This window comes from Taudactylus pleione, unplaced genomic scaffold (assembly GCF_031769625.1).
Source record: "Taudactylus pleione unplaced genomic scaffold, aTauple2 ptg000372l, whole genome shotgun sequence".
NCBI classification, from domain to species: Eukaryota; Metazoa; Chordata; class Amphibia; order Anura; family Myobatrachidae; genus Taudactylus; species Taudactylus pleione.
This window is the reverse complement of record NW_028284773.1, coordinates 10,327,406-10,341,320: the sequence shown is the minus strand read 5'-3', so window position 1 is coordinate 10,341,320 and position 13,915 is coordinate 10,327,406. Positions and strand designations below refer to the sequence as shown.

Here is a 13,915-nt window from a genome sequence, read left to right as displayed (position 1 = left end):
TGTAAATCTGTGTGCATCTGAGACTGTAAATGGAATTTGACTAGAGTTAGAGGTAGGAGAAGGGGTGTAGTAGGTATTACCGCCGGCCGACAAGGGTGAAGATACCGTTCGTCCCTAAGGTAAGTATTGCTAACCAAATTTCCCACCTTAACCCTAACCCTCCCTTAGGGGTGCCTAACCCTAACCTCTCCCCCAAGTGCCTAACCCTAATCCCCCTTTAAGTGCCTAAACCTAATCCCCCCTTCCCCGCAGCCGAAATCTAAGTCCTCCAGGGGGTGCCTAACCCTAACCTCCCCCCGGGGGTGCCTAACCCTAACCCCCCATTCCAATAGCCTAAACCCGGGGGAGTGCCTAACCCTAAGTCCCCCAGGGAGCCCTAAACCTAACTCTCCCCCCCCTGCGCGGCTGTCCACGCCTGGCGCCCAGCTTACCTTTGTTCGGTATGCCGGGCGTCGGTCTTCCGGCGTATGGTTAATGACAGGCATCGAGTTTGACGCCTGTCATTAGTACCACGCCGGGATTAGAAAGTCTGGAAGCCGGCGGTCGGCAATTAGGCTTCCAAACTACATCCCAGGAGAAGGGTTAGGATACCTACCGACAGGTGTCGGTTTCCTAACCCTGTCGGGATTTTGACTGCCAGGATCCCGAACTCCGGCATCCCGTACTCAACCCCTCCATTCTACCTCAAACTCAGGTATGATGGAGATGTAATAATCTCTTTTCTTTTTAAAATTAATTTTGAAATAGGACTATTATTCTAAATCTATATCATAATAACCGTTATACTTGATACAACATAGAAAATTACTCCAGGAAGTAGCACACATACTTCCACCCATATGCACGAAGTGACTATTACATAATCAACTCTTTGATACATTGTAATCTCACTTTGATTTACTGTATTGTTTTCCACTTTGAGTCACTGTTATCTAAGCCCTACTTTCCGAGCATAAAATAAAGTCCTATAATTCAGAGATTTTCTCCAACTAAGGTTGATTATAATAAAACAAATAAATGTTTTATACTTTGAAGTGCTGTATATATAATGTATGACGCTTTATCACCTGCATACATTTAATAATAGTTAAGTATATACCATTTCCTTATAATGTGTGCATATAGTACAATTATAGTTTTTATCTTATAGCATATATGTTTGTGTTTTAAATAAATGGTTATATTGTTTTAACAACTTTGAATTCATGTATATACCATATAATAGAACTGTGGTTTTTTACTTAGCAAATATATAATTAGTATCAAGTAAAATGCTATTATTGATAAATGAGTAAAATAACAGCTTTAAAAGCTGCATCAGCTGAATACATTTGTACTGAATTATTTTTCTGCACTCACATCCAATCGTCATCAGGAACCCGCCAGCTGTTTCCAAAGTCATTGGCCGTAGGTGCAATTACACCTCCTGGTGTTAGGAAATCATCCTGTTGGTTACCATTGTAGGTGCCACAGAGCCCACACAACTGTCCTTCCAAGTAATTCATCACTCTAACCAAAAGATCATCATCACCATTATATCTAATTGCAAACCCAAATTCTTCACCACCGCTTAAAAAGACATAGGATTCATATAAATATATTAAAATGTTAGGTGGTAAGTTCACAGGTAAAGTGACAGAAACTCCATTGATCTAAAGAAAGAATAAATTGTAAAATAGTTAGAATATGCTTGATGTTATTATATTAATGAGTGTATGCAGTTAATTCATTGTATATTGAGTGGAATTTGACGATTCCTCTCACATTTAAATCATGTTATTTTGTTTTGTGATTTTGAACATGTTAAATAATGCTAGCAACCACATTCACCTCCACGGCTTTGTGTTTCCCCAGTTTTATATGCAGGTCATTTATCCTAACTATGACTGAATTTATAGCTGTCCAGGATAGGCTTCCTCTGTGCTCATTCCTTGTTGAAATTGAGAAGTTAGTAGTTGAGTTTCCACAAGTCTCCACAACTGTATAATGACAAGATCCTTGGAAATGGTAGAGTTTTCCATCAAAGGTGATGTAGTGGGGGTCACCATAAATGTGACACTCCTCTGAGGAGAGTGTTGGCACACAGGTCATACCACCATCATAGATACCGCATGTAGAAGAGGGATCGCAGGACATCTCCTCACAGCTAACCTGGTTGTTTTCTTTACACATACAGAAACTTTCACATTCTCCCTCCCAGAACACTTCAGAACTCTGTAGAAGAAAATGTACAGCATTATTACTATGTGTAATGCTAACATTTCCTGTATATTATATTGCAATAACAAGTCACTGTATGCTAATGCTGAGAAAATATTATTATTCCAAACATCTCTCCCATTGTGTTATATTAGTGCAGACTACCAATTTCTACATAGTGTTTGTACAAGAGAAGTGTGAGAGAAAAACATTGAGCAGTAGCCTAATCCTGACACAGTTACAGGGCTATACCAGGCATATTGCTGAACACCTTCGGGCATTTTTTTGGCACAAATTGCACTTGACAAAAATTCTTACAAATCTATGCCTATGCAGTCTAACGCATTTTGTGCTTATGCCAGACAATGGAGGCAGCGTGCAAGCAGTGGCCAAGTACAGTAAGGGTGGGTTCACTTAAATAAGACCAATGCAGACCACAGGAAAGACTCATGTGTGCCTCTCAGGAGACATATCACTTGTGTGTGCTTTACCCCTGGTGCAAAATATACAATCATGCTGACAGTTGGCGGCCACCTCCAAATGGCTGAGTGCATCTTGATTTGTGTCTGTAATTAAATGTATTTAACATGGTAAATATGACTTACTATTTATTAATATCACTTCCCAGACACAGACACACTTTTATTTATATGACACTTGAGTAAAGTACTATATTGTGTACATGCTGGGTTCTGCAACTGTAGGATTTACTGCTAATACTGTCACATACTGTAATCTCCATGCATAAAACAGGCATATATGCTACTGTTTTCTCCTCTTGTCACTTTGGTGCATATGTTACCCTTCAGCCCTTCAGAGCTGGAAGCATCCTGAGACTTTTATTTAGTGTATGTGAAAAGAGCTGAATACTCGCACGTGGCTTTGCCTACGGTGAAATTGCTTCAGACAATTTTTTTTTTATTTGAGGTGTTCTAGTTGCTTTACTTTGCATAGGGGCCCTGTTGCAGGAGTGACCCACGTGACCAGCAGCACTATACAGGCTGGTGGCTGCAACACCTTCACACTATAGATGAGCAGGTTCGGATTAGTTTGGTTTTTCCCATCAAGTTTGGATTTTTCCCGCCAAAAATCGGGTCTCAGAAAGAGGCAAAACGTCATCTTTCATGGACAAACATCATTATTCCTGTATTTTTGTCCAGGAATGATGATGTTTGTCCATGAAAGATGACATTTTGCCTCTTTCTGAGACCCAATTTTTGGAGGGAAAAATCCGAACTTGGCAGGAAAATCCAAACTAATCCGAACCCGCTCATCTCTAATTCACACACCACTCACACCAATGTCACTAAGTGCCCTTAATTAATCTATTTTCAATATAAAATTACTTTACTACAACACTACAAGTCTCTTTTGTGTATCTGGTCCTGGGCTACATTCCAAATTATGTTAAATCCAGTGATTGTGGATTAGAATTCTGACAACAGAGGGCCACACCATAAGATTCATTGATTCAGATAAGCTTTACAAATTCCACTTTTGAGCATGCATATTACACACACACACATATATATTAGACATTGTTTACTTACTGACATATGGTCACAAATTCCAGCATACAGAACAAGAGAACTGTCATTTTGTAGTTGTCCATACACCAAGTATAAGACCCAAAAGTTTGCTTAATTTTTTTTTTATGCACATGGGCAGCTAAAAAGGGACCAAGGAAATGTCCTAGGTTGCCATGCATGATTACCACTAAAGGCCCCCATTAGTGAATCCATTAAATATGACTAGTCATCAGGGCATTTAAAATGCAACATTGCAATGGCACCATTATAGTCCCTACTTGATATCCATTAGAATGACATTATAGACAACTCATTGGGACTGTTGAGTTGAGTCACCCACAAGATATGACCTCTAACTTGACCAAGGAGCACATTTACTATAATTTGTGGTGAGTCACCCAAAATTAAAAATCTTTATTGCCACATATAGTGGCAATAAAGATTTTTAATTTTGGGGGACTTACCGTAAATTATATTAAATGTGCTCCTTGGTCAAGTTGGTCAAGTGGCAATAAGAATTATTTTTCCTTAGAATGCACTGTATTAATCTAAATAGTTGGGACACGGGCTCTGATAAGAAACCACCCTGATATCTTCTGCTTTCTATCTTATTACATTGTACAAATACATATTTGTGCCCTTAAACATGATAAAACAGCAGATTCTGCATATTTTTATGACAGAAATAATTAATTAAATGGTCCTAGATGTAAAAGAAGAAGTATTAATTGTCTTTTCTGTCTGGTGATATTCCACGAATGGACCTAGTGTTCAAGCAGTATAGCTGGGGACATAAACTAAATTTGGCTGATGAAGTCTTAACTTATTTCAAGAACTTCATCTGAAGGACTGGTGCAGTAAATTTTTTTTTTACAAACTTTAATCATATAATTACACCCCAACCCCACCCAGATTACACACATCTACTACACATTGTTTACTACCATATGGTCACAAGTTCCAGCATACAGAACAAGAGAACTGTCATTATGTAGTTGTCAATTCACCAAGTGCAAGACCCAAAAGTTCACTTCCTTTTTTTATAATGCAACTGGGCAGCTAAAAAGGGACCGAGGATATGCCCTTGGTTGCCACAACGTGATTACCACTAAAGGTCCCCATTAATGACTTCAGTAAATATTCCTACTCATCGGACAATTTTAAAATGCAGCATTGCAATGGCATCATTAAGTCCTCTCAAGGTGTAGAACATTGATATGCATTAATCCTATAATTACACCCCAACCCCATCCAGAATATTGGTATCATATATCTCTTATTTAGTAATACAACAAGTGGAGCAGAAGTCTTAAACCAAATAGATTTCCCGGCTATCAAAGTAAGGTATCTTTGCAAACATTTGCTAAACTAAATTTCTGTGAATTCTAAATGCAAATACATTATTTTTGTTATAATTAACATTCTATCTGTAAAACATTATATTTCATAATTTCTAAATGTGTATTTTACTCTAGAATATAGCACAAGAAAACTGACCTGGTAGTATTTGCCATCATAAAAGCATCCACAATCACTGACTGAAACACAATTGCTGCCACTGAGCACAAAGCCATCATCACATTCACAGCCATCGGTACACGGCTTATTGCAGATGTTTGGTGTATTCTGGTCCACACATGTAGCTGGGCAGGCACTGGTGCATACGTTATAGTGACTGTTAGCAGGACATGGGATGGCTGTGTAAAAACAAAATAAAATGTAATTATATAATTATAATAATAATAATAATAATAATAATTATTATTATTATTATTATTATTATTATTATTATTAATAATAATGATAATATATATATATATATATATATATATATATAAAATTACACAGAAGCACATGGTCAAAATTAAAGTACACTAAAGTCATTCACATTATTTGAGCAGAAATATAAAATGTAGTCTTTAATGTATGTTTAAGATTTTATAATGATTAGGAGACTATTATAATTGTATTGTTTTACCAGGACTAATTCACTATATACACCCACACACATGTGAAAAAGGCAAGTGACATGGACTGAAAAAACAAAAAAGACGTGTACTGTACGTATAACTCTATTGAATTAAAGTATGTTTTTTCCGCATGAGGTCCAGAGTCAGCACCACAGTAATATGAAAGGATATCAGATGGCACATAACAGCAATGGTTTGTTACCTATGAGATCTCTTTTCAAGAGAACTAGGGGTATATTTACTAAAGTGCAGGTTTTTAGAAGTGGGGATGATGCCCACAGCAACCAATCAGATTCTACTTATCATTTATAGTAAGAATATTAGAGGGCGCCCTCCCAAACACAGCTGAATAATGGATGGCAGCTATACTAGGGGTCTGCCACCCAAATAACCTCTAGGGAAAATACTGTAGATAAGTAAATGATAGCGCCAATTAGCCTCTCCTGGACATAAGAGACACACCAATACAAAGATAAATATAACAATGTATTTCATTACAATAGAAAGGCAAATGCCATAAATATCCTTTCACATTAATTAATATTCAAAATAGAAAAGGACTATATTAATCTTACATTGAACCTGATGTTGCATTAAATGCAGTGATGGAGTATTTACTCCCATATAAAAACTAATTCAATCCTACAGATATAATATGAATAACTCTTCCATTACACAGCAACCTGCTGGCTATAGGAACAGCACCGGCTTTCACCGCCGATTGTATAGACCAGGTGAGCAGATACACTTACACACAGCAGCTCCCTGGTCATGACCACTAGCAACAGATGGATAGCGGTGATTGTCAAGTCCGGCTCCCTATACCATTTTAAAATGCAGAGGCAAGCTTAACATTGCGGGTAACCTCACACTATTGTAATCACACCTATATGGAACCTTTTATTAGAGCAACTGTATATTAAGGGCTTGGAAAATATCTTTGAAGTTTAAAGGATTAACCAAGACTAACCCTGACTGGATACAATGTGTTCACTGCAGTGAAAATAAAGACACATGCACTTGCCACTTTCTGACATTACCCTATATCCAAATTGAGGAACACAATAGAGCTAATTGAAGATTCTGACCCACAGATTTGGAGAGTATACAGCTGATGCTCCCTTCACATTTATATTGATATCTGTGGAAGAAGCTTCTGATTCGTTTTTAGTTATTCGTTTTGAGTTTTTCTGCATGCAGAACAGGTTTTCTTTGTTACTCATATTATTACTCATATTACTCATAGCTGTGGGTCACCACTGTAGGATTAATTAATTTTTAAATGGATCCGAGTAATTACAATGTTACTGCATTTAATGCAGGTTGAATGTAAAGCTGGGTACACACTGACAGATATATCTGTCCAATCTGTCTGGTGGGAAAGAAAATCTGGTAATGTATGGGAGCAAATACCGATAGAAATATGCTCCAAAACCCTGGAAGACAGACCAGATATTCCTTTCCACCAGACAGATTGGACAGATATATCTGTCAGTGTGTACCCAGCTTAAGATTAATATAGTCCTTTTCTATTTTGAATATTAATTAATGTGAAAGGATATTTATGACATTTGTCTTTTTATTGCAATAAAATACATTGTTATATTTATCTTTGTATTGGTGTGTCTCTTGGGTCCGGGAGAGGCTCATTGGCGCTATCATTTACTTATCATTTATCTAGCACTTTCCAAATAATAGCTAGATCTGATTGGTTGCCATAGGCAACATCTCCACTTCTAAAAACCCGCCCTTTAGTAAATAGACTCCCTAATATGTATTGATATGTATATGTACTTTGCTGCTGACTAAGCAGTGACTTTCTAATCTCTCCTCCAACTATAAATAATATTTCCAAATAGTTGTAAAGATTAACTTTCCGTTAACATTGTCATTTATCCAAAAGTAAACAGATTCAAATTCTCAGATTCATTTTAGTACACGTTAACATTGCAGTATACTTACGACAGAAAGTAGGGTTGCGCCAAGCAATGGTAACTCCTGCTCTTTGACAGGCATCGGCATAGGCTTCTATAGCCGTGCACAAAGCACTATTACCAACTACACACAGATCAAACACACAGCTCTCAAAGAAGCGGTCTGGATTGATGACTGAATGACAGGCCAGGAAGGGACCATCTTTATTTGTTAGCAAACCACAGAATGCATCACTGCCATAGAGGGCCTCTATCTCTGGAGGGCATGGTCGGGGAGGTGTAGGAACAAATGTGTTACATAATGGATCATCATCTTCCACCTTCCAGCTGTCTCCAAGCTGATTAGTGTTCTGTGCTAGTTGTCCATTCGGCATCAAGAAGTCGTCATTTTGGAGACCATTTAAGTTGCCGCATATTCCACAGGTCTGGTTGAAATACGTAGTCGGAACCTTCACATTAACTGTATGGTCATTGTCATAAGAGACTGAGAGATGGAAATCCGTCTCTAAAATAACATATCTACCACTTCTTGTCACTACCAGGGATCCATTCACCAAGCTTATTGGTAGATTTGTATAAATACCATTTACCTAATAAACAACGAGTGCACTGTGTTAGATCAAATGTATTCAACAAGAAAAATTTTCATTATGAGGCAGTTTCTAGAAGGGTGTTGTTAAACTTACCAAAACACGACTGGGCTGATTCCTAACAATTGTTATTGTATGCTCATAAACGTCTACCATAACTTTCTGTATATAAGATACTGTTGGATTCCCACGGTGCTCGTTCTTTGCTTCAATATTAAAGTTTGGCAGAGAAGTATCATTGGTGCAAAGCTTGGACAGGGTGTAGGTGCATATTCCCATAAAGTGATGCACAACTTTATCAAACGTGGTGTAGTGAGGGTCACCATAGATATCACAGTTACCGTATGTGAGATCATAACAGTCAGGAACTCCACTCATTATGCCACAGTATTTGTCAGATGGACATGAAGCAGAATTACAGACTACACTGCCGCCTGCTGAGGGACATCTGCATTTTGTAGAGCAAGTGTCGTCTGTCCAGAACTCAGAGCCTACAGGATAATGTTTACCATCTTCCCAACATCCACACTGGCTACTTGGAACACACTTCTTATCATAGAGGACATATCCCGAGTCACAGACACATCCCTCGGTACAAGGAAGATTACAATTAGATGGTGATCCTGGAGTGACACAAGTAGCAGGACAGGCTGTTCCACATGGCTCATAATGACTGTTGGCTGGACACTCCAGAGCTGTAAATTATATCAGAATTTTTAGATTGTTACATTTAAGTTGATGACTTGACCAGTTAAATATGTATTTGTTTATAATTGCCTAAAGCAGATTGTTTTCTTGTGATCATTTTTTTTACCCAAAATCAGTAAAGTTTAAAAAATTACATAAAACTACAAACTATGGCCCTCATTCAGAGCCGTACGCTCTGAGCAGAGCGCATGCTCTGAATGAGGGCCGGGCTCCATTTTCATGGAGCGTCCTCCTGGACGCTCGTATAGCTGTGGGTCACCACCCACAGGCTATACGAGCGTGCATTGTGATGGTCGCGATGGTCGAGACCATCGCGACCATCGAATTTGCGAGCCGGAGCCTGCGGTTGAGGTTTTCAACCGCAAGCTCCGGAGTGATTTTGGCTCTATCAGAGCCAAAATCACTCCCACTGACATCACTAGTGATGTCAGTGGGCCGGCTTCTGACGGGAGGCGTTCCCGTGGGAACGCCCCCGTCAGGGAGGCACGCCCCCGGCACGCCCACCAAAGGGGGCGTGCTGTCAATCAACATTGACAGCACGTCCCCTTTGATCGGACACAACGAGCGAAGGACTTTCCTTCGCTCGTCGCGTCTGGTGCATGCGCACGACGGAGCTCCCTCCGTCGTGCGCATGCTCAGTCCATAACATCGACCCACTTGCGAGCGGACAGCCGCTCGCGAGTGGGTCTGAATCAGGCCCAATATCTCACTTTTATGTAAGTTATTTACTAGCCTATTTTCTAGTCTAGATGAGAGATGAAAGAAGGATGATATTGTAGAAGCATTCACATGTTAAAATAGTTCAGAAAACAAAAGGATATATTTCACATAGAGATGAGCGGTTCGGTTTCCCTAGAAATGAGGGAGGGGACTTTTATATGCAATCTAAAACATGAAAGATCCGATGTCGGGAAAATATAGTTTTGCCTCTTTTTGGTATATGAACTTGGCAGGGAGACCCAAGCAGAGATTCGGAATCAATTGGAACCCCAAGTTGGGGTGTGTTTGGTTCTGTTTCAGTGGAAACACTCGTAGAGTTTAATAGTAGGTAGACCTGGAGACAGGTGTAGGTGCCTAGTAAGTGTGACTGCAGGCATCATTGTTACTTGTCAGTGTATGTGTGTTTGTCACACACACTACACACACACACACTGCAGTGCAAACAAACAGGCTACTGTATGTGTGGTGTTGTTGATTGTTTTTATATTTTTATCTTAAAGTGAACCTGCACGTTTTTTTTCTCTAGGAAATCTATCACTGCAGTATTCTATATTGTTTTTCTGTCCACAAAATACTCTACTATGTTTAAAGTTTACTGCACCCCGAGAAGTCCTCTTTGTTTTCAGTGTTTTACAAGTTTTATCTAAAATAATTGCAAAGAAAATATATTATTGTTTCTTGCTGTCTAAAACAAAAAATGGTAGTCTTTTGTAATTGAATTTAAAAATTATACTGAGTTTTTCAAGAAGTTGTTTGTTCAGATGAGTGAAGCAGCATATATTACTGTTCTTTGGGGGTCATTCAGACCCACTCGCGAGCGGCAGTACGCTCGCAAGTGGGTCGATGTTCCCCACTGCGCATGCGCACGACGGAGGGAGCTCCGTCGTGCGCATGCGCGAGACCCGGCGAGCGAAGGACTTTCCTTCGCTCGGAGTGTCTCATCAAAGGGGGCGTACTGTCGATGGTGACTGACAGCACGCCCCCTTTGGTGGGCGTGCCGGGGGCGTGCCTGCCAGACGGAGGCGTTCCCAAGGGAACGCCTACCGTCTGAAGCCGGCCCCACTGACATCACTAGTGATGTCAGTGGGAGTGATTTTGGCTCTAATAGAGCCAAAATCACTCCTGGCCTTGCGGTTGGGAAACCCAACCACAGGCTTTCACTCGCAGTTCCGATGGTCGCGATGGTCAAGACCATCGCGACCATCTTTTTGCACGCTCATATATGCTGTGGGTGGTGACCCACAGCTGTACGAGCGTCCAGGAGGACGCTCCATATTAATGGAGGTGGGCTCTGATTCAGAGCGAGCGCTCTGGTCAGAGCGTCCGGCTGTGAATCAGGGCCCTTGTGCGGTGGTGTCCCCCCTTAATCTACACCCCAAACCAATTCTCACAACTGTTTCCCCAAGTGCATGCAAACTATTACCAGTGTTGTCCGTGTCTAAAAAACAAAGACATTAGTGCAAAAATATCTGCATAGTGTGTAATCCTTCCAGTATAAGCGACGGTGTGTGGTGGTGTTACACCCTTAATTTGCACCCCAAAACAATTCTCACAAAGACCTGTTCTTCCAAGTGCATGCAAACAATTGACTGTATTGTCTGTGTCTAAAAAACAAAGACATTAATGCAAAAAAATATACATTGTTTGTTTTCCTCCCATTGTAAGCAACGGTGTGTACGTTAGTGTTCCCCCATCAGCTACACCCCAAAACAACTCTCACAAAGACCTATTCTCCTAAGTAAACACAAAGAACACACACCTGGGCACTGGTCTGACTTGGTGGCAACTATTAATTGGACTGCAGCTTCCTAATAAGAGGAATTGCTTAACCTCAAGGTGCAGAAAACAAAAAGAATTGGAGAATTAGGTCCCCCAAAAGGAAGCACTATTCAACTGATTTAAGAGAATTTATTTTATGTTAGATGTTAACATATACAATATACATATGGCAGTGCTGTTATGTATAATGTCCAACCACAGGAAACACAACTTCCTATAACTTATTTACAACTATTTTTTTTCTATAAAATACGCTACATTTATTTTCTGTAGCTTTTCTTATTATACTTTGCTCTGCCCTATTGTAAATGTACAATGGGTCTAATGGGCCTAATGCAGAGCCCCTCGCAAGCGTCCGAGCCCCGACGAGCAACTGAGCTTCCGTCACTGTGGGGCTCGCTACAAGACGGGACGGCTGTCGATGGTGAGTGACAGTTCGCCTCGTTTTGTAGATGGGTAAGGGGGGTGGCTGCACAAATGCAGGCGTTCCCTTAGGAATGCCTGGTGTTTGTGGGAGGACCTACTGACATCACTAGTGATGTCAGTAGTGGACTTCATGCTCTATTGGAGCAGGGAGTCCACTCGGGCTTGCGGCAGCTGAGACCCTACCCCAGGGTCTCGTCGCAAGCCCGATGGTCGCGATAATCATGATGGTCTCCAGCCCGCTCGCACAAGCTATGGAGAAAAAAAAATGCCCACAGACCCTGCGAGTGGGTCTGAATCAGGGCCTATGAGTACAATGCTTTAAGATTTGCTTCCATGTGATGTGTACTATATCTAATCAAAGAAATTGGAATTATGGAAATTTCGGTTATACTTTTGAAAATTATTAATAAAATTGATTCAATATTACAATAATGATTAAACTTAAGACGCTTTGGAAAGTGAATTGATGGCTCAGGAAAATATTAATACTTACGACAAAAGGTTGAGTTTCTCCATGGTCTGACATCGACTCCTGCTGCATGACAAGCATCTGTGTACGCTTGGAGGTGACTACAAAGAATGTCTTGGTCTAGATGGAGCTCACACATATCATGGAAACAGTTCTCAAAGTATTGCCTGGGATCCACTGTGGTATGGCAGAACTTGAAAACACCCTCAAAGGGAAGCATCATGCCACAAGACTCATAACTCTGAATGCCTGCTATTTCTTCTGCTGTGCACGAAGGTGAAACTTCTGAGGCTGGAAAACAACTGGAATAACAAAAAGCATTTAGCTGTGGTTTATTTATCTGTGTATATTGGGTGACCCACAGCCCTATATATTGATGTACTGTAGTAGGGAGGCGGAATTAGTGCTTCTCACTAATTCCTTAGTGTGCTTATTTGACAAATGGTGCAAATCGTGCAGTGTGTACCCACTAGCACCATGCGCGCTCCCGCGGGTCATTTGTCGTAACCTCAGATCTTACCTACATGCAGTGAGATCTGCCAATCATGTTAACGATGTAGTGAAAATCATTAAGGACACACGATAGGTCAGATCAGTGGCGTAAATTCATCCCAGACGCCCCCGGATGCAAGTTATAATTTGTCACAGCCACTGACACTGTAATGTAGCAATTTGCATGCAGACAGGCAATAGATAGACGAAGGCAGCAGCTGATGGTCTGACATGGAGCTCTCCACTAGTGTATGGTGGCTTCTCAGGTGCTGGGAAGGGGTGCCATGTATTGGGCGGCCGTGATGGTACACTGCAGGTACATAATTACAGCCCTAAAGGTGCCTACACACATAGCATTATTGTTCACGATCTAGCCAAATCCGACGCATCAGAATGACAAATCATGTAAAATATGCCCAAATCATGAGTAAATCGTGAGTCCCCACTCATAATCACGATGCGATGCGCGTCCCCGCAGGTCGCACATTGCATCTTCAGATCTGCCGTGCTGTAGTGCCCAGAGTCTATAAGTGTGCTGCCGGCCATCGGACGGAGAGGAGGGGGCCCGTGACGGAGACTGCACACGGGCCCCCTCCTCTCTAGAAATGCCCCTGCATATATATATATATATATATTATATATATATATATATATATATATATATATACACTGTAAACAAGTTCTTGGAGGCCAACACATTGGGAATTTTCTGGATTAGAGGAAACTCATAACCGTGATCCCATTAGCAACAGAAAAGCTCATTAGATATTCACTCTGGTATGCAAGCACCTAGCACCTTCCTTATATTGAGTATTTAAATTACTATACTGTGAAGCACTTGTCATTTTATACCAGGTTAGAACAAACAACTACACTCCCCCTTGCTGAAATCTGGCACCCATCATTGACTGAGGGAGCCCTGAAACTGGTATTTAAAGGGACATGACTGAATGGGCTCATAGGCTGACATACAGGATAAAGCATGATTGGGGGAGCTCTGAGACTGGTATATAAAGGAACATGACTGAAGGAGATCTGAAGCCGGCATATAAAGGGGCACGACTGAGGAGGCTCTAAAGCTGGAACATAAAGGGGCATG

At 40.6% G+C, this 13,915-nt stretch overlaps 1 protein-coding gene across 1 annotated transcript in view; it reads right to left on the bottom strand.

Moving 5' to 3' along the window:
- Positions 1-8,615, bottom strand: part of LOC148508277 (IgGFc-binding protein-like) — a 175,951-nt gene extending 167,336 nt beyond the window's left edge. The window contains exons 1-5 of the mRNA XM_088444705.1: positions 8,319-8,615; positions 7,661-8,222; positions 5,226-5,425; positions 1,831-2,214; positions 1,360-1,652 (exon numbers count right to left, since the gene is read on the bottom strand). Of these exons, the coding sequence (XP_088300831.1) occupies positions 1,360-1,652; positions 1,831-2,214; positions 5,226-5,425; positions 7,661-8,222; positions 8,319-8,600 (1,721 nt within the window). The 5' untranslated portion in view covers positions 8,601-8,615. The remainder of the gene's footprint in view (positions 1-1,359; positions 1,653-1,830; positions 2,215-5,225; positions 5,426-7,660; positions 8,223-8,318) is intronic.
- Between the last annotated feature and the right edge of the window lie 5,300 nt (positions 8,616-13,915).